The sequence below is a fragment of the Boleophthalmus pectinirostris genome, unplaced genomic scaffold (assembly GCF_026225935.1).
Source record: "Boleophthalmus pectinirostris isolate CB_2022bp ecotype Guang Dong unplaced genomic scaffold, ASM2622593v1 HiC_scaffold_2, whole genome shotgun sequence".
NCBI lineage: Eukaryota > Metazoa > Chordata > Actinopteri > Gobiiformes > Gobiidae > Boleophthalmus > Boleophthalmus pectinirostris.
The window spans coordinates 13,144,419-13,165,286 of record NW_026571152.1 but is presented as its reverse complement, the minus strand read 5'-3'; the positions used below and the strand labels follow the sequence as shown (position 1 = coordinate 13,165,286).

At 38.4% G+C, this 20,868-nt stretch overlaps 1 protein-coding gene across 1 annotated transcript; it reads left to right on the top strand.

Moving 5' to 3' along the window:
* Positions 1-12,138: 12,138 nt before the first annotated feature.
* Positions 12,139-18,619, top strand: fam174b (family with sequence similarity 174 member B). Its single transcript, XM_020934755.2, has 3 exons — positions 12,139-12,755; positions 15,668-15,799; positions 16,787-18,619. The coding sequence occupies exons 1-3, from the start codon at positions 12,457-12,459 to the stop codon at positions 16,788-16,790; spliced, it is 435 nt and encodes a 144-aa protein (XP_020790414.1). The 5' UTR covers positions 12,139-12,456; the 3' UTR covers positions 16,791-18,619.
* The last annotated feature ends 2,249 nt before the right edge of the window (positions 18,620-20,868 follow it).

The following is a 20,868-nucleotide window of genomic DNA, read 5'->3' as shown; positions in this document are numbered from 1 at the left end:
TGACACGTCATGTGCGCCATCATTTCAGATTTTGGACTAAATCACCATACTGATGAAATAACAACAGGAAACTGTGTGCCGATTTCTGTCTACTCCTTTACGGTATTTCACCATAACCATCTAAATGAAACAATGCTGCCAGTCAGGTAACTCAGTTGGGGTTGTTTGAACAAGCCCCACCCCCTGAGAAATCTCCCATATGGGCTATTTTGGATTTAGAAAAACAGTGGAAACACACCAACTGAATGTGGAATGATTTAAGCGTTCAGGGCAAAAGGTGCTCACAAAAGCTCTCCAAAGCTCACTTAGGAGTTCACTTAGGGCTGTAATGTTTTGCATTTGCTGTGAACTTTGGCCATCTTTAAATGTTTCTCATCAATGCTTTTAGACTTTTAATCGTTTCATTTGGCAGTCATGTGCCAATTCTGAAAAAGTCGTACAATTTGAACCCACATTAAGTGTTACTGATGGTTGAATGTCCATTTATTTCAATATAATCTGGGGTACTGCAGAGAGTCTTCCCAGTGGTCAGTCTGGGGTAGTGATGTCCCAATCCAGTTTTTTGGCTCCCAATTTTTACAATGCTTGCAGATACAAATTTTCAATTTTTTTTAATGATTTTTAGTTCAGGCAGTATTAAATTAAGCATTCAATGCTGAATTTAGCAAACGCTAAAAATAAATGCTGAATTAAATTACCAGTAGCCTATAAAATGGCCCATTGTAACTAAATAGTTAAGTTAAGTACAATACAAGTACAGCAGCTTCAGAGCCTTATTCTCACATGGGCTGAAACATTAGAAGACGTTTTAGACAGTTTCTTAAAGTGTGTGTTTTTTGTTGGTTTTTTTCCCCCTTCATTTTTATGTTTAAGGCCTGTAAAAAGAGAAGAAGCCTGCCTCAGAGCACATGGCTACTCAGTATGCATAAATAAGATAGCATATATAGTGCTTGTCTGCTGCCATATTGTTTAAGTTTGGGTTTCACTCTTAAGGCTCTGAGAAGACACTGCAGAAGTAAAACAAATTTTGTCATTGTTTTGTTTTTTTGTCTTCAATGTTTTTAGCTGCTTAAGAGTCTCCCCAGTCTGCATGTAGAAGAAAAATGCCTAAAATGGGCACACAATACCGATACCAGCATCAGATCTGGACATCCTTAGTCTGAGGTACTGCAGAAAGTTTGAGCAGTGGACAGTCCACGGTACTGCAGAGAGTCTAACCAGTGGACAATCCATGGTACTGCAGCAAGTCTGACCAGTGGACAATCCACGGTACTGCAGTGAGTCTGACCAGTGGACAATCCACGGTACTGCAGTGAGTCTGACCAGTGGACAATCCACGGTACTGCAGTGAGTCTGACCAGTGGGCAATCCACGGTACTGCAGCGAGTCTGACCAATGGACAGCTCGTGGTACTGCAGTGAGTCTAACCAGTGGACAATCCACGGTACTGCGGTGAGTCTGACCAATGGACAGTCCACGGTACTGCGGTGAGTCTGACCAATGGACAGTCCACGGTACTGCAGTGAGTCTGACCAATGGACAGTCCACAGTACTGCAGTGAGTCTGACCAATGGACAGTCCACGGTGCTGCAGTGAGTCTGACCAGTGGACAGCTCGTGATACTGCAGTGAGTCTGACCAGTGGACAGCTCGTGATACTGCAGTGAGTCTGACCAGTGGACAGCTCGTGATACCGCAGTGAGTCTGACCAATGGACAGTCCACGGTACTGCAGTGAGTCTGACCAATGGACAGTCCACGGTACTGCAGTGAGTCTGACCAATGGACCGTCCACGGTACTGCAGTGAGTCTGACCAATGGACCGTCCACGGTACTGCAGTGAGTCTGACCAATGGACAGTCCACGGTACTGCAGTGAGTCTGACCAGTGGAAAGCTCGTGGTACTGCAGTACTCTTGAGCCCAGAGAGCATTTTTCCCATAGAGCAAAGTTTTAAACGTGGCTCATGTTCAGCTGAGAAGGCCCTTATGGCTTTCAAAAAAGGCGATGTTTCACTATGATTATTACACATTTTCAAATTAGGCAAAGCTCAGTCGGCATTGGACATAAACACATATTGGTTAATTTCCATTTCAGACCGTAGATGTACTTACACATCACCTCGCTCTAGCGCTGCTATAGCCCGATACTGCACTTAGATTTCGCGAACAGACATAGTACGTAAGCCCGTTTTACTTGCGGAAGGGTTGGTGGTTTAGGGCTGTACTTTCAACACTACCATGTGTGGTCCGCAGGCCGCACAGACACTGAATGTACTAAGCCACTAACGGCCTAATAGCGCCATAAAGAACTTTGCACCATGCCAAAGACCCAAAGTAGCAGGGCTAGGCTGCACCCTTGTGATGCAAGAAGTGAACTAAAGAATGGACTTGAGGGTGAAGAACTCAGTAAATCAGTAGTCAACAAGTAAACAGTCATATTAAAACATAAAAATATTATACTTACACATCAGTAATGTGACGAAAATTCGCCCCATCAGTTTACTCGGGAGAGCTCAAGTTCAACCCTTGAAACAGAAATAAAACGTTAACTTAGACAACAGTGCACTCTTGTGGTCATGAATATGTTGCAGTTATGTGAAACTACATTAAAATTTTGAATTTCACATACCGTTTTAAGTAGGTTAGGTCATCTAATGTCTTCTTTGAAGAAATCTATGAAACTGCGAAGGTATAGCTGTAAAAAAAAAAAAAAAACACATTACCAATCTTTTCAATCAAAATAAAATTAGAACCACCACCATCTATAGGAATCTCAATATATTTCTATTTTGTGTAGGAATATTTAGTACTATTGACATTTTCATTTTGGAACTTAATTTAAAAATGATAAATACTACAACTAACATCCAAGTGTTGGTTTTGGAGTATTTATTTAACCATGTTATGCATTTGATTTTCATGTGTAAACTACAAATATGTCAAAGACACAAAAAAATTATCTCATGAAATATTGTCAAGTGAAGCCCCACCAACATTTTGGAGAGAATAACAGTTCAAAGGGGGCAGTCTTTTTATACATTTTATCCAAAATGTATTTATTGAAAATGTATCAAACGTGGAATATTAACATGATGTAATGTGGTGTAAACTGTTTCTTAACATGTGTTTTGGGTAAAATAACATAAATCAAAGTAACATTTTGTACCATTTTAAATATGTGCCCTAGCCTGTACCTCAAAGGGTTAAAGCCAACACCCTATTTTGTATTTCGAAGTAAATCTAAGCTTGTATGATATATAAACCCACTATAACATCCTCACTCAGCTTACATCCCATGTGTTACATTAGAAAGGAAAAACTAGTTTCTTATTACATTGTTCTATTTTTAACAGAAATTTTGACATTTAATTTATATTTTAAACCAATTATATCCCAAAATACAAACATATAAGCCATAACGAGATTGCCCATAACCTGTAACACGAGAAAAGCACCAGATCTTTATTATTTTATAATTATATTTTTTTTAAAAGCGCAAAATATTAAAATGTATCAAAATAGGCACAAAACATCTAAATGTCTTACATCTTATTCTGTATTAAGGACAATAAAACCTTTCAAAATGACCCTGGGATGATTTTTGTATTATTTTTACCAAATTTCTAAACAGGGACATATGCCCTTTCAAGGACAAAGGAAATTTTAACTGCGTAGCAAGAGAAAAACGCAAAAAGGATAAAAAACGAGTCAACTTTCGATCAAAACTCTCTGCAAACGTGAAAAACGAATCAAGATATGCACAAATACGACACTAGAGCACAGTACCAAGCACATTATGGTCTAAAAAGCGTTTTTCACTCGACGTAGACGACGACCATGGCCATTTTTGTCTGACTGCAGTCCGCTGTCGTTTTGCCTCCATATTGCCATGCAGCCTGACTCTCGGTTTTAACGCGGGAAAAGACACATTTGAGGAGAATACTTACCCTCTGTCAGTCCTCCGTGTGGTGCTCGCCCCGGGGTAGTGTTGGAGCCCCATTTGTGCGGCTTTTGGTGTGTTTTTAGGGCGGTTGTCGATGGCGCAGCCCGCTCTGTCCTCTCTGCAGTGCTCTCCTCCGCTGTCCTGTGCGTGTGTCCGCCTCCCCGCTCCGCCTGAGCTCATATCCTTGTACGGCTCTGCCCACGGCCGTCCCCCTGCTCCACGTAACCAGCACAGAGCACAGCACTTCCTCTCCACTGTGCGCTCTACCATCCACCATGGATCTACTGCATCCACCATCTACCGCCATGGCCTCTGCTGCTCTGACTTTGGCTCTGTCTTCTTATTTATCTGTCCACCGTGGTGTGGATTAGTCTTTAGTTTGCATATACCTGCACCAACTTGACAAACATTTGGTTATGGCCTAGAATAGAGCTTCTTGAAGCATTTTGAACTTCTATTACTTTGTGTAGTAAGGCAGAAGTTGAGCACTTTTATTTTGTTTTTGTTCAGTGTTTAGGTTTGTTTAGTGTTTAGTGATGTTTATGTAAATCTGAATATAAAGAAAACTACATTTTAAGATGTTTGTATTACAGCTGTTTGCATTAATAAACACTTTTTGTGCCTTTTAAACTCAACCCAGGTGTGAGCTCATTCTATGATCTCAGATGGCCTTATAGCCTACTATAGCTGCTCTATGGGAGATTCACAGTTTTGGGGTTTGGCTCTATGACAGGGGTGTCCAAATAGGGCCCAAGAGTCAAATCAAGTCCACAGCCTATACTTTTGCTGACCCCCTTATTCTACTATAACCTGAATAATATCACATTGCATTGTGATACTGAAATGAATGTTCCAAGCCTTATTAAATGTATAGTAGCTCTGTCAAACCTAAATGCATCCATCTGAATGATCTACAATGTTGACCACTAGTCTGCAGATCTGTTTCAAAATAGCCTGTTTCATTATGTGGCCCTTTGTGGAGGGTATAGCCTATTCATCTCATGGCTTGCTAAGATTCATGTTTTACTGTTTAAGGCACCACATTCTGAAGCAATTAGCTTATGTAAAATATATTTTTTTTGTTTATGCTGACAAGGTAGTGACGTTTTTTCCAGTTTTTGTTTCATTTGGGTCATAACCATAAATACATTTAACAAAATATTTGATAATGATGACCCTTAAGTGACGCTGATACCATACACTGTACATACACAAAACAGGCCATCATCAACAATAAAGTTCTGATTAGACTATGGCCCAGCTAAATTATCTTATAATAATTTGAAGAATCAATAATGAATCTGCTTCACTCCCCACTGTTATTCTCCATCCAAGCATTCACAGTGAAAATGGAGGTCATGCACTGTCGGCACATTTTCAGCACCTAAAGGCCTAAATTCTGCCTACTTTAAATGTTAGCCTACATATGACTGTGTCCATAAGGCAGAGCCTTATCGCTCTTGACAGGCTGCAGTGTGCCTGACCTGGGCATAGCCCTGGCAAAACGCAGAGCTGTGAAATGAAACCACAGTTCCTCATGTTGTTTGTTGAGTATGTCTGGCCTATCTCATGCAGGCGTGAACTAGGCCTACTCCACCCCCTGGTCATCCAATCAGCTTTCAGAACATCCAATCAGCTACGGCCACGTCTGAGCATGCTCTAACCAGAAGAAGGTTTCTCTAAAAAGATTCTGGCCTAGCAACAGCAGAGCCTATGTGTGCTCATATACAGGAGCACACAATGGCCACTCTGTTCTCTGTGCTGAGGTCCAATATGCCCCCAGCTCCGTTTCAAAGTGTAAGAGACATGTAGAGGTTTGAAGGTTGTAACAAACCATCTCCAAGGACTAATTCTAAAGTCATTTTTAGATAACATAAATCACATTCCCGATGGTGTCTAGGGTTCTCTATCTTGAAGCTACTGTTTTAAAACACAGCTTCTCTTCCAGAGTTTGGGATCATAGGCCACTCTCATGAAGACTGCCATTGTCACTGTCAGTCATGGTCTGCTAAACAGCACAAACAGAAGGACAGGCACACAGATGAACTCCTATGTGCTCTTTGCTACATTGATATTTTTATACACCAACACCAGCTACGTTTACTCTTGTCCAGAAGGGGGTAGAAGACATAAGGGGAGGAATGTAACAGGTGACCTGCAGGAACATGTGTGAACCTGCAGACAAATAGCCCAAGGGAAACAAAATACAATTTCTCTGAGTAGGAGCAAACTTTATGCTAGTCCTGCATACTAGTTCAGTACTATCCTGTTAATGACTGATCACAACAGAGTGTCCCTCTGGGCCTGTGGTACACAGTTCATGTACCCTTTGTACTTTTAAGTTTCAGTTTTAAAACAAAAAATGATTGCTTTATTCCTTTAATTATTTCACAACATTTTGTGCATGGCTGCCCTTTTACCAGACAAACCTGACTGGGTTAGGTAGTGAGAGAGTCCTTTTAGAGTTAAACCAACTGGATTTCAGCATTGAAACTGGCAACCCAAATGAGAGATTCATTCTGCTTTCTGATTGGATAATTATCTTGAGACCCCAAACACCAAACTATAACATTAAAAACTTGGCCATCGTGTCCTTATAATTAAGAATAAACTAGGATTATCATTGGTTTTAGTGAGAAATTAAAGAGCAATTTGTTTTCCATTATAGTTTTCAAAATGAAAAATATATTAAGTCTAATTTCAGAGATTTTGGATTTTTCTTTGAGATTCTGGATGATATGAAGATGTTTTGAAAATGTAATTACAAAATTGTTACCTGATCGATACAGAGCACTATTCTAAATACTTATGTATGAATATAAGGATAAGTCTACAAGTTGAATTGGTCTACATGCATGCTCTTATTACTTCCCAACACTGTGGACACTAATATAAATGATCAGATCTAACATTTATGTTTTGCCTTTGAATAAGGTTAAAAGGGATATGTCAAATAGAGTTGTGTTTTGATTCATTCATGTTTGAGTAATCCTGTATTGTGCATGAGAAGCTTGAGTGTTCAAAAAAATTCAGTTTTCACTTACCCCCTCTCCCTGCCCACTGCTCTGTACTAACTTGCAAAACTCCACAAAAAAGCCTCACCCAGGACTCAAACACAGGATCTTGTCATAAGGTGAGAAACCACTGTAGAATTTTTGCAGGTCTAGCGGGTTTGACTAGATAGCCTACAGCCTACAGATCACAAAGGCCTATCTATGATCTGAAGGCTATATGGTTTCTGAATCTTTGTAAACATAATAAAACTCAGTGTAGTACCAGAATCAGACTAAGGCATCTGGAATGAACACAGGCTTATATATTTTATCTAAGTCTGTATGTTTTATATATATTTTAAATTCAAATGATTAAATAGAATAGAATAGACTAGAAAGCCTTTATTGTCATTATACAATAGTATAATGAAATTCAGAGCTGCTCCGTCAAAGTGCAAGAATTAATAATAAATAAAACAAATTAACAGTTCTCATTAAGTATGGTGACAGCTTTGGGGAAGAAGCTGTCCCTGAGTCTGTTGGTCCAAGCTGGAATTGACCTGAAGCGCCTGCCAGAAGGCAACAGGTAGAACAGGTGGAATCCAGGGTGTGTATTGTCTAATTATTGTCCTCGCTCTGCTGACACAGTGGGAGTTGTATAATGTGGTTAAGGAAGGCACATGGCAGCCAGTAAAGTCTTGTGCAGTGTTGGTCACCCTCTACAGACGCTTTCTGTTGGCCTAAAGAGAAATAAAGAAGAGAAATAAAACTGCGATCAGAAGAAGTCTGCTGTACCAGTGAGACTCACAGTTATGAGACACTGTGGTAGACTTCACTTCACTGGAAGAACTAAATAACGGGAGGTGCTTGCATCAGAGACACTGACTCCTGGTGGTCAGTGGTAGTACAATATTTTAGAACTGTTCTATACTGTCCCATTGATTACAAGCACATATTGGCAAAAAGGAGTGTCCTTAAAAAAATTAAGTAAACTTGTTCATATCAGATATTCTACAATTGTTGATTTTTTTTCACAGTTACAAAATGCATTTCACATTATATAAATATTGTTTGTTCTGATTTTCAATCTCATCAGAGAGCAGAATGAAAATGGTAAAAATGGTGAATTATCACATTTAGATAGCATTTTTCCTCCTTCAAGGCACTTAAAATGCTTTATGACAAGGAACGCACTCACCTATTCACACACACACACACACTCAAACACCAGTGTACACAGACATTGGGGGTGAGGTTATTTAAGTGTCTTGCCAAAAGGACACACTTTGGGTTTCCCAGATCTTACTGTACTAAATCAAATTTGTGAAACACTGTTTATTAAAGCAATACTATTATTATTTATTATTATTATTTATTTATAATTTTTTTGCCAAAAAATTTATTTAAATTTTTTTTTTTTTTTTTTATGTTTCTATGTTTTTTTGCACTGAAAAACATGGAAACCTGCATCCTGACTGTGAGTGGACTTGCATCTCCACAAACCTGACTCTTATTCGACGTGCTGCAGGGCCTCCTTCTCCTTGTTTCCATGGAAATATTGTTCCTTCAGCTATAATATCCCATAGTATGACATAACACATATCTATCTTGATGGAGAACAATGGATTTAGGTTTTTCTGGTTTATGATAACTCACCAAACAGGTCCAGATATGTTTTTCAATATTTTAGTCTGCTTATAGCATCAACATGTTTGGAGCAGACCTGTAGAAGGTGCACTGGTTGTGGGAAAGCGATTATTTAAAATAACTGCAGAGGCCAAATGTAAATGTGGTCCATGTTAGAGCTACTGTGCAAAGAGCCTATTTCATGTCCACTTGTGCTTTGACTCCAAATCCTCACTTTAATCTTATAATAGGCACCTGCAGCCTCCTGACTTCATTTACAGAATCTTAGGGTGTGAGCACACTTCTGAATTCAACACATCAAATCTAGGACTAGACCAGGACTGAACCCAGACTATACCAGGACTAACTAAGGACTAAACAAGGACTAGAACAGGGCCAAACCAACTATACATTAGGATAAAAATAGACTGTGTTTAGCACCAAATTGCAGCCTGTCACTCCAATTCAACAACATGCTGTTACAATGCCTTATAATGGACATTTTTCAAATTTATGTCAGTCAACTCATAACACATATTTAGATGTTGTTATCTTTTACTGTTTTGAAAATGCTACATTGACAGAAAACAATGTTTTATGTTAGCATGTTTAATAAGTTTAGTTTTTGATGCTTTGTCCCTCCTCCATTTGCTCCCCATGCTAAGCTGCTCCCCCTTCAGAGCATGATCACAACACAATCAGCGTGTATGCCATCAATGAAATTACTGTACATCACATCAGGTTTGTGAAGTTGTAGTGTATTGTTTTGTATCCTGCTCTTTTCTATGTATGAAAAATAGCCATGTTAGCTTGTGGGCACAGCATTGAATCTTACAGTTAACCATAAAGGGTTAGAATAGGGCCTGGGAGAGATCAAAAGATCATTCAAACATGCATAAATGACACATAAAAAAAACTCTTCACGCCTGTTTTTGATGAGGGTAAACACTTTTATTACTCCATTACAAGACTGCTATGGAGTTTACCAGAAGAGGGCGATCTTTTCCTAATGTTGAGTCGAGTGCCTCATTGCAGCACACTGAGCAACTAAAACAAGGGAAGGTAACTCAAATGATTATGACCCAGGATGCAACAGGCGTCACAAATATCATAACACCATTAAACATTTTCAGAGAGAAGTAGTGCACGGCAGTGGAATCAAAATTGTGATTTTAGTTGGTACTATTATCAAATCTCAAAGGCTGCAATTTACAGGAAAGTAAAAACATGTTCTCTAGAAAAAGTCTTTCTGTACCTGTAGTTTGAAGCATGTTGGATTCTTGTTGTAGTTTATCAGTTCAGATATCAGTCTTCTCTTTAAAAAAAGATAGCCTACTACAATCACAACTGAGCATGGGTTGCCAGTGTCATAACGTGCTGATAGCGGATGCATACAAGTTTTTCTCATTGTCACATACATGTGGACAGGCCATGCCTCATATGAAAGCGCAGAACCTCCAGAATTCCCTCACTGAGCTGCAGAGGCTGCACTTCATTAGCAGGTGCTGGGGGTTTAGGTAGTGACCATTCAGATCACAAAGACATTTTAGGTTTAAACAAACATTCAGCACTGAAAGTGACAACCCATATGAGAGACTCATGCGAGGCTCCTTCTGTTTTCTGATTATCTTGAGATCCAAAACACCAGAACATAAACATCTTTTCAGTAAAAGCTATATTTGATTTTAACATGTTTACTTCATACTTCAACATAATTAGGTCATGTTTATGGAATTTAAAATAAAAATCTTACATACTGTTCATTTAAAAGCTCATAAACACAGATGGAAAAGACTTCAACTACTTTGTCAGATTGGTAATTATAACTCACTTTTTAACCCAAAGGTCAGTCTTGCGTCATCTTCTATAAACAGATAGCTGATCATGATGTTTATTTTATTATTTTTTTTACAACAAAAGTGTTCTTTGTAATTGTTGGTGTGTGTGTGTGTGTGTGGGTATGCGTGTGTGTGTGTGTGTGTGTTTGTATGTAGCCTAAATTAAGTGGTGGCCATTAGACCATTTGACTAGTTTGGTTTAAATTTTATGCAAGTTACTGAGAGCAGAATTATTTTAATGGTTGTGAATATTGGTTTACTTTTTATGCTTGGCGCCTGTGAAAGTTGTGTGGACGTTCCCTGGAGGCTCAGTGCTGCCCCCTGCTGGTGGGCACGCTGCTCTGACCCTGTCCTATAATGGTGGGGCTATCGGGAATGCGGTTTACAAAAACACTTGAAATCACGTGACGCAATAGGATAAACCACTGACGCATGGTTTCTATTCCCCAGTGGAATGCAAATGAAACTAGAATAAATAAGATTAAATAAATGTTAAAAGGCCCATATTACGCTATTTTGTGATCTATGCTATAATGTTTCCTCACCACGAACGTAACTGGACTTCTATTTAGGCTCAGAAAAAAAACAAAAACTTGTGATGTCACTAGAATCATGTGAATCATTTTTCTCTGAATTTGCCAGTCTCTGAACTGAAAACTACTACATGAGGTGGAACAGCGCATTCTGAGCTTTGGGGATGTAGACAGACTAATAATAAAGGATTAGTTAAACACGTCTGAATGAAAAAAGACACACCTCCAGGTATGTTTTTGAGGAGGTAACAACATTTCAACATGACACAAAGTTCACAGTCAGTTTTGAGTAATATATTACCTTTAAACCCCTCATAAAGGTGCACCATAATCTATCTTGCATTTATTTGAATACAGGTATTTCTGTTGCTCAAAAATACATTAAAACATTCTTACTGTGTATGGGTTGACTTGAGCGTAGTGACTTGGGCTGGTGATGTCAGCTGGACTTCAGAGATTCATCGTTTAATGACATACTATGGACTTTCCAGCAGAGGTTACATTTACTTGAGTAAACTATGACAGAAAATGTACTTTTCAGAGTACTTATCTAGCAGCATACTTTTACATTTACTTTTATATTGATACTTATTTATTCCTACTTGAGTAGCATTTTTATTCAAGTTATGGTACACCCATTTGAGTAAAAGTTTTGGTTCCTCTTCCCAGCGTGATTAAGTCTACAAGTGACAAAAGATTTATGTTGACAATATGGCATTTTTTAAACATTCGTGTTTCTTGCACCACTCCTTCAGATGTGTTTGCTTTATTTTCGTGTCTATCTTTTGAAAATACTAGATTTTGTGCATAATTTAGTTTTGTCCATCCAGTTACAGTTACTCTTTAAGTTACTGCTTTGTATTTCTACTTAAGTAAAATAGTTTCTACTCACCTCTGCATTCAAGGCAAAACAATGGCATCTCTATGAAGACAAACATGTTGCATATTCTCCACTAGAAAACTTACCTAGTGCACCTTTCTATCTGCTTAGCTTTGATTCTGAGGTTTATTCCTGGTTTATTGTAAGTCCAGAGTTGGTTTAGTTTATCTTAATTTATTAAATAATTATTGCATGGGTAAATTCGGTGCAAAATTTTGAATGTAACGTCTTTTGTTACCTAGTTGGCTATTTAATGAACGTGCGCTTTCCTTGCGCACCTTGAGTTCCGTGTGTGACGTCAGCGCGCCTTTACGCACATTCCGCTCTGAGCAGCAGGGTCCTGGGCGCAGACTCGGGAGGCTGCAGAGCTCACCTCCATCTCCCTCACGCCACAACCATCGCGGACCAAACACCAAACCGATCTGGTGTCAGGACTACGGGAGAGTCACCTTTTCGCAGTGATTTAGTACCGAAACACGGCTACGACGCACGGGGGTTTATTTTTCCATCTATACGAACGTGGATGCGTAGTTAAGGGCAATATTTTTGAACACGTTCGAGTTGCTGAGATGTGACAGCTGTTTCATATCACTCGCATTTCTTCAGCATTAGCTACAACAATTCAGTAATAATCATCCCGCAAAATGTTGACGCACAATTTGGCACTTATCGTAATCGCAGCGTTTACGTGGTGCGTCAGTGCCGAGTTGAGCCATGTGTCTTCTTCCACGGCCGCAGCGCACTTGAATTCCACCGCCTCCAGCCACGGTCTCGTCAGCGGAGAGGGGCACGGGCTGCAGCCGGGTCACAACGCCACAGACTCGGCTGTGGGCTCCAGGATCTCCACGCTCATGACCTACCTGCCCTCGCTGAAGAAGGGCGTGTTTTTCGTGTGTGTAATGACCGCTGGGCTCGTCGTGTGCTTGCTGGTCAAGGTGGTCAGGTAAGCGGCAATAGTGTTGTCCCGTGGGTGGCAGTAACTGGGTCAATCCATGCTGGACTTAAGAGTCTATTACTACTACTAATATTACAATTTTTTTCTTCTTCTAATTTATATTATAATGCTGTTTCCTCATCAAAAACATGCCTGGAGTTGTGTTTTGTTTCATTCACACATGTTTAACACACAAGCCCTGCGTATTAGTCTGTGCCCTTCTCTCAAACACCCTGTCCACCTTGTGATGTCATGTGGTAATACAGGAAGTCCTCCACTGTGTTCTCTGTATGCCTTCATTCGAATCATTTGGACCATTTCAGACCTGGAATTGTCAATCTCTAGCCTACAGGACTAAAGGTGAAAGGGCTCTCTTAACTTGAAAATTATCACATGATCAACGTGACATCACAAGGTGAAACAAAGCATTTTGAGCGATGTAGACAGACTAATAATAAAAAGAACTCTGAGTATGTTTTTGAGGAGGTAACGGCATTATAACATGGCTTAAAGTTCATAGGGGTCAATTTATGTAATATAAGACCTTGAAGTATATATAGGCTTAGTTTATTTTACAGGGACAAGAAAACATTAAAGAGATGCTCTTGTCAGTCCACAGCTAGTCCTCTCATTAAAAGCTCATGGTTTGGAGCAAAGTTTAGAAATTATTATGCATTATGGCCTATTTTGTATTATATGGCAGTGGCACACATTATTTGGTCTTTTCAAAAACAAAACAAAAAATGGCGTTTAGTATTGACTTCATAACAATACAGACTTTTAAAGTAAAATGGAGCTCAATCAACACAAGGGAGAAAAAAGATACATTATTTATATTATATTATATTGTCCAGCCCTATCTATAGTATTAATAATATCTAACATATTACTAGAACAAGGGCTGTTATTAAATCATGACCTTCACGTTTTAAAGATGAATTGATTAACCAATAAACATTAACTGAAGCTAAAAAATCATTAGTTGCTGCCATAATGCTAACTAATTTAGCCCTTAATCCCTCAGGCCTCACTTTTCAGGACAAGTGGTGTGCTACTGGCAGAACTGACTGTTAAAGCACCACTGTGTAACATTCTATGGGTGCGCGTGTTGCCTGCATAACTGACTGAAAGTTGTTAAGGTCATGGAAAATGGAAATAGGTTTAATGTCATACTGTGAACAGTTCAATAAAAACAACCATATAAAAATATATATATATATATATATATATATATATATATATATATATATATATATATATATATATATATATTTTTTTTTTTTTTTTTCCTTAAATAGTAGGCCTGTTGAACCTATTGGGAAAATGGGAGGCCACTGAGACTATTTGGCTTTTGATATTAGGTGGAATATAATGTGAATTTCTGGGTCAGGCAAACCTGTGCTCTCTTGTTGTTTCTTGTTTATTTAACACCGCCCAGCTTCCTGAGTAAATTAAACATTTACTCAAGTTGTCGGCATTTATGTGAGTGTTCCATTGTGTTTGGAAAAGTAATTAAAGTAACTCCATTATGCAAAATTGACTTTTTAGGGTTTTTAAGCATGTTATAGTTGTTTCCCCTTCTCATATACACTCGCAAAGTTGCATTTGTATTTATTTGTGCATATTTGAAAAATCTTTAATCACTTATTGTCTAGACGTCATATTGCATATCATCTCCTGTTTTCACTGCCACTGGTACACTTCCACTGCTCTGCACTTAGTTCTCCAATTTTATTTTCATAATTGATGATACACATAGCATTTAGAAAAAAATAAAAAATAAAATCCACTGTTCACTAGTGCTGACCCTTTGTCTAATGTGGACATCAGCAGACTTGCTTCTTTTCTAAGCAGTTTTAGATCAATATTGTGATTTACTGTTACAAAATCAGTTGTCATAGATTATAACTATTTAGCAGGCACAAGCTTCTTTAAAACATGCGTCTTACTGTGAGCCTCTCACAGATCTGATGTGGTCCTTGGAGACATCTTCTGCTTGCCTCTATGGTTTCATGCCATACTATGGAACATTCCAGGCAAAGCAATAATATCTCCATGGAGGTATCAGGTGACCTGCTTGAGAGAATGGCAAGGCACATTTTAGAATAAATCTCACACGACTGAGGTCGACTCTGAGCCTCGTATGTGTGCTGCAGTCAAACCTTTAACGGACAATTATGTAACCTTTCTAGTGAGGGCTCTTGTTTCCATGGAGATATCATTGTTTTACTTAGAATGTTCTTCGGTATCTATCTTGCACGTATTTCATTGGATGTGTGTTTCTTTTTGCTGAAAGTATACCTCGAAGAACACATCCCACATTAAGTAAGATTGCCTCACCACACATCTGACCCATGATGAGGCCCTGTTGCATCACCAACTTGTCTCAGAGAAGAAGGAAGATTGACAGGTTTAATGCCATACATCTTTTAAGCATTTTCAACACTTTTATTTGCTGCATTTGTTTTGTATGGTTGTTTAAAGGGTCAGTTTTCTGGTGGACTTAGTTTAGTATTTGTGGAGGCATTATTGCTTTCCCTGAATTTTGTACTGAATGGCATTAAACATTAGTATTAGTTTTTAGAAGTAGTAGTATTTATTCAAATACAGGTTTTCATTTGTTTTTGTGTATGAACTCACCTCTGCATATATCTGATTTGTAACTTGGCCTGGGGGTGTCACCTGCTTGTTTCCATGGAGACATATAAGTTATAATAATACCATACTGTGGATTAGGCAAAGTGACAAGATAAGCCATTATAGTGGTATTTAATAATGTGGTCAGAATTTGAATTTAAATTGTCCAAACTTAAAGAAGTAAATTAAATAAATACATAACATCTAATTTCTAATATATGAAATAAATAAAAAATAAAATAATCCTTTCATGCAGTGAACTTAAGCATGTCTACTTTCTTCAGGTCAGGCAGGCGGATCCGAAAAACGCGGAAATATGACATCATCACGACGCCAGGTGAGCGAGTGGAGATGGCCCCTCTGAACCAGGACGCAGAGGAAGATGATGACTCCACGCTCTTTGATGTCAAGTACAGGTCAGACAGTGGCAGTTTGTGTGGCGATATTGAATTTTAAATTTGCATTCTATTTGACATGCCCATTGTCATGACTGCAATCTTGTAGAGTAGCATTAAAGTGTGATTAAACACCTAAACTCTGCCCACAACCACATTTCAAATAGAGCTGCTAAACTTGGCAGTACCTGGAAGACTGAAGGACTAAAAGGAGTACTTAATACTAGTGCAAGTAGTGCTGGGCATTCAATTCAGTTAATCAATTTGAAAATATATTATACAAATTAGAACAATTCGCACAATCCTATTTATCTAGAGTGTAGTTATATAATGAACCAAAACACCAAACAGCAATGACTTCTGTAGCATTTTGAAATCTAAAGTGCGAGTGGTGAAAGTCCCCATCAGGTGTGGAGGCACAAAGGAGCTGTTGAAGAACCAGACTGTTACAGAAGCAGAACTGTGAGTGTGCTGTTTATACACGGCTGCACCCTTCCCTCCTCCATTGTTCCACAGTCAGCCTCTTCCTCCAGGAAACCCAGTGTCCTGTTTACCAGGCATTCCTTTAGGCCCCACTCACTGCAGAGGCCCACGCAACACTTCAAACAGGAGCTCTGTAGTTTGAGATACAGAAGTGATGTCTGTTATTCTGTTGTTACGTCCTTTGGCAAGTTGCTTCTCTCTCCTTGCGTCTCCCTTTTTTCACTTTTTAGGTACAGTTAGGTAATGTTCATGGAATTTAAAATCAAAATACACTAAAACCATCTATAAGTTTATATGATTTCTTTTCTTCACCAGACAGCTGTAATGTAGATAGCATCTAGTGGTGTTGTGTAAGAATACAATAGGGGTGGGTCAGCCAATTTGATTACAGATGGCAGCTTTTAGTGTGTGTAATAAGTTACATACAATTTCTTTTTATCTTTTCAAAATTCAAACGACTTTTTACATAAACTTGGTGAAATGTGGCCTGCTTCTGTCTTCTAAATCCTGTCTGTTTTGTTGCAGGTGAACAGAATCTGCTCCATTGAGGACGTCTCTACTCCTCGTGTCTGACCAATCAGCCGTTCTGTCCTGTGTGCGTGTGCTGGACTGGGGCACCATGGGTAAAATAGTCAGCTGCTGTAGGAATCCCTTCTTTGAAAACCACTGCGAAGGCTTTGGCTATGCTATGGACTTGTTATTGAGACCACTTGTCCACTGTAAAAAGTCACATCCAAAGTAATAGAGTAAGTTTGTAAGTATTTGTTTTCTTATTTATACTAAACTAGATTGCTGGGTTTTAAATGACTTCACAACATTCAAATGAATATTGTTAAAATGCAGATTTTTGTGGTAACACACTGTTGGGGTTAGTTACTAATAGAAATGATCAGGTTTGTGAATTTACCTTTTGAATATTTCATGTCAAAGTCTTATGTTATCAATAGGAGTAAATGCATTTAAGCTGGTAAAACAACTGATTCCTGATGATTTTAACATTGTTTTTGCAGTGTACATAGTGAGATAAAAATTCTTATTGTAATTGAGAGTATACTTTATGAAGAGTATAGTAGGACATCAGAGATAAATTAACGTTTAATATTACATAGAGCAAATACTCTCTATTAACACTAGGCTGTGTCTCATCACTACTGTATGGATTGTACGTCTGAGTGTATATTTTTATATGCTGTATAAGACATTCCTCTTTTGCTGCTGATTAAATGAATTGTGAATTCTTTGTGATTTTGAAAGACTCTGGACTCTGATATGATTATAACTGTAAGTAGGTGAAGATTAGTTAAATTAAAAGCAAAATATTAATCATATTTTGATTTTGTTTTGATTAGTTATGATGCATTTCTTTGATGGACCTCATTATGAAATAATTTACTTATTTCAACACAGTTCTTATTTCAAGACAAATTATTTGACTATATGGTGAAAATATGACTCTTATTGCAAGCTACTGTATATTATCTTGGAACCTGCCAAATAGGTCATTAAACCAGAAAAAATTCTATTTCAGACAAGCTATTAAATCTAACAATGAACCATGTCCTAACCGTGTTTTAACAACTCAAGGCTGGACTAATATTCAAAATTCTGATGCAAAAAAAAAAAATGCAGACTGACTGATATCTGTCTGATATTTCTGGTCCCCGCACTCCGCCGTGTCTTGAGCCAGAAACAAATGTGATCATGTAATCAGACTTGTCTGATCTGTCATTTTGAACAAAATTATCAGATGAACAGGTTTTTGGGCTTCGCTCACTGATCCAGCAGAAGTCTGTGATGTCTGTCAATGATGTGTGATATTTTTCTCCTCATAAGCATCTATATTTGTTTTGATATAGACTGACCTTGCTTGTCCCTGACCCACCTGTCGCTCACGCCCACCTGAACTCAGGGAGATTCAATGGTGATGAGACTCATATCTTCAGAAAGTATTGTGTATTCTGGGTCCAAGGGAAGTGAAAATTGAAACAGTGATTTCTGAGGCTTAGAGAAGACACCAAAATAATAAACAAAATATCTCAAAACATTGTTAACACTTGGATTCATTTATCAAATATTGATTGGTTAGGTGCAGTGCTGGCTTATGTTTAGAAATGATATATTGGTATAAATCACAGGTGTCAAACATAAGGCATGGGGGCCAGATCCGGCCCTAAAAGACCTTTAATGTGTGTATTTTAATTATATTTTCTATTAAAATATTGGTAATTTTCTGCGGTGCTGAGCATAGCAGCGTCTCCAGCGCCTCTGTACGTGGCCCCTCCCACCAGAGCAGGACAAATGAAGACTTGTCTTTTTTCAAACGCTCTTAAAGGACGATTGTTTTGACTGTTGACCGTGACACCCTCATCAACAAAATGTCCAAAATGAGAAAAGTGGACGCCGAGTGCAGGATTTTCCAAGATAAATGGACTTATTCTTATTTGCATACAAGTTCATGTTAAAACATTGTGTTGAAATTAAATTTTTCTTAAAGTTTCAGGTTGTTCTTAATATTATAATATTATAATAAGAAAGAGTTCATCAATTAAAAAAGATATCTGTAATAGATTTGCGTTTCTCTGCACAAATATTTGAACTTATTGTTATTTTTGAGGTATATATGCTGTGAGTTTTCTGATCCGGCCCCTTTGGGATCAAAGTAGGTTGGATACAGCCCCCGGACCAAAATGAGTTTGACACCCCTGGTCTAAATGGTCCTTCTTCATTGTAACATATTCTGATGTGTCTCTCCTGGTTTAAAGTGTTTCATCTCATCTCCCTGGTATTCCATGTGTTCAAATGTGGTTAAACTATTGGGACTATTCTTGGCCTTTTACTACTTTTCTCTGATAAAACCTGACCACAGTGTCGTCTGCACTTCCATGTTCCGACCAAAACAAACCACTCACAATAAAATGCTTTGCTCTTATCTTTTATTAGGTTTCCATTCCCAAACCGGCTTTACTTCTGCTACAAAGAGTACATTCACGTTGTCATCAATACAAAATATGGTTATAAGAACACTGAATGTATATGCGATAAACATGCTGATATAAATGTTAGCTATGATACAGTAGAGAGGAGGTATGGTGGCCTGGAAGGAACAAAAACATTAACACGCACCCCTACCAGCACACAGACTGTTCACATCACATTTGCACTCTATGGAAATCCTGCAGAGATAAAAATGAAATGAAAATATATCTGAAACTATATCGGCAAATATATCAGTCATCAAATTAAAAATTAAAGGGGCAATAGCTACATCATTTTTCTGGTGTTTTTTTTTTTTTTTTTTTTCCCACTGCGTATCCATAGAGATGTTAATGCCTTAAATGTTCCACAATTAACTAATCTGTCTTGCATTTATTTAATTACTTGTGTGTAGGTAAGAGAATTTGGAAAACCGTGAAGACCTAGCATTCTTGAGCTGCTTGTCTCCATGGAGATAGGTAGTTTAATGTCACTGTGGAATGTTCCAGGCAAGGAAATAACATCATGGAGATAAGGCAGGTAACAAACCTTTCACTGCTTAAAAAAAAACACATAAATGCAAAAAAAAGTACACTAAAACTAAGAATTAAAGGTGCATTGTGTAACTTTTCTGGTGGAGAGTTCATCAAATGCTTGAGATGAGATGTTATTGCTTCGTGTGGAATGTTTCACAGACTGATATTATATCTTTCGGTCTCCATGGAGCCCAAACCAGACAAAGTTTGAGGTCAGATCTGTGGAGAGGCAACCCTGCTTACAGTCAGAATGTCTGTTTTTAGGGATTTTTGAGCTATAAATCCACCTGTAATTTAACAAATGTAATGTAGAGCTGTTTAATGTCATACTGCGGAACATTCAAGGCAGAGCAATGACATATCCATGGGAACAAGGAAGTGAAAAAAGTTACACAGTGCCCCTTTAAAGAGAAAAAGTCATTTAGCCTAGTTATTTTGATATTTGACATTACTTGTATTTTTAGGTTGCCTATTGTTATTCATGTGGTTGGTTGTTTTTCAGTTCCTCAAAGTAAACTCCGCCCACAACCACATTTAAAATAGAGCTGCTAAACTGGGCAGTACCTGTACGACTAAAGAAGAGAGTGAGGGGGAGGAGACAATGTTATTAAAACCCCACGTACACAGTTTAGGAGCAAAGAAAAGTTGATTTGGTGTTTAGTCCCATTTTAGGTCTCCACATACCAAGCCAATTATCTGTCACTAGTGCTCTATTACCACTCAACCCGATTACAGTGTCTTTCCTCAGTTTTGGGTTAATTGTTCAGATTGCATTAGCCACACAAGTAGACAGTGGGACTATTTTTGCCCTCCACAAGCGATGCATTCATGGACACCGACTGCTGACGTCCGTGGCACTACTTTCATGTCTATTCTTAACCTGATGTGCGTCGGGATACGTCTGAGTAAAGGGTGCGCTCCGGTCACAAGACGCCCAGGCACGAGGAGAGTGGACAAAACTTCATCTGAGTTACACAGAAATTATGTGTTTTAAGGAGAAATATCCCACATATCTGCTTTGGTCAGTTTGTTTTTTGTTTATTTTAAAGGTCCTATATCGCACGTTATAATGTTGTTTCCTCATCACAAACATACCTG